The 812-nt window shown below is 57.9% G+C and overlaps 1 protein-coding gene across 1 annotated transcript in view; it reads right to left on the reverse strand.

Moving 5' to 3' along the window:
* Nucleotides 1-603: 603 nt before the first annotated feature.
* PLLP (plasmolipin) overlaps nucleotides 604-812 on the reverse strand; it is a 5,129-nt gene continuing 4,920 nt past the window's right edge. The window contains exon 4 of the mRNA XM_009290817.1: nucleotides 604-778. Within this exon, the coding sequence (XP_009289092.1) occupies nucleotides 604-778 (175 nt within the window). The remainder of the gene's footprint in view (nucleotides 779-812) is intronic.

Raw genomic sequence — 812 nt, forward strand, 5'->3', positions numbered from 1 at the left:
CCGTGCTGTGTGTGCGCCTGCTGGCAAGACAAACTTTTTTCTTGACAGACTCCACTGCTGGATTTAAGAAGATTTTTATTTAAAGCATAAAATTTGTGCTTCAAATTGTTAGGAATCGATACAAGGACAGTTTAGATTGCTTCCTTTGCTTAGCCTTCATCTTCCAGCTCTGCCACCGATTATGTGTCGCGTTAATTACAATTACTTACACTGTAGCTGTGAGAGACCAGAGACAGGAGCCTGGGCTTGGTTTAGTGAATTTTAGTATTGGAGTGTGCTGAATTGGCTGAGCCCCCTCGGCCGAGCTGCTCCAGCGAGGATCTGGATGAACCCCAAGGACGAGCGGGAGCTTCAGCCTCCAGCGAGTCCATGTCCTCCCGGCGAGGCTGCGGGTGACAGCGCCGGTGGGTTTGTGCTGTGGGCACATCAGCTGGAAGCATCATCAGAGACCACAGAGCAGCGTCCATGTGACCTGGTACCAGCCGTCCCTGCCAGTACAGGCTGGTCCAAGAACGAGACCTGGTGGCACGCGAGGCTCCGAGCCACCAAGCCCGGCATGAGCTGACCCAGGGTGGCCCAGGGCTGGGCTTTGCTGTCTGCTCCTTACGCGTGGTCAGTCACTTGGCTGGTGGCCGCGTTGCTGCCGAGTCCTTTCCAGGCGCGGAAGCTGAAGAAGGTGCTCGCCCCGTAGGCGACCATCGCAAGGCAGGCGAAGAACTGGAAGAGGAGCACACCCCACGCGTGAACACGGCGGCCGCCCCAGCCCCGTGGCCCTCGCCTGCCCGCCGCTACTTACGGAGGCCGCGGGTCTC

This window comes from Aptenodytes forsteri, unplaced genomic scaffold, assembly GCF_000699145.1.
Source record: "Aptenodytes forsteri isolate BGI_AS27 unplaced genomic scaffold, ASM69914v1 Scaffold14, whole genome shotgun sequence".
Taxonomy (NCBI): domain Eukaryota; kingdom Metazoa; phylum Chordata; class Aves; order Sphenisciformes; family Spheniscidae; genus Aptenodytes; species Aptenodytes forsteri.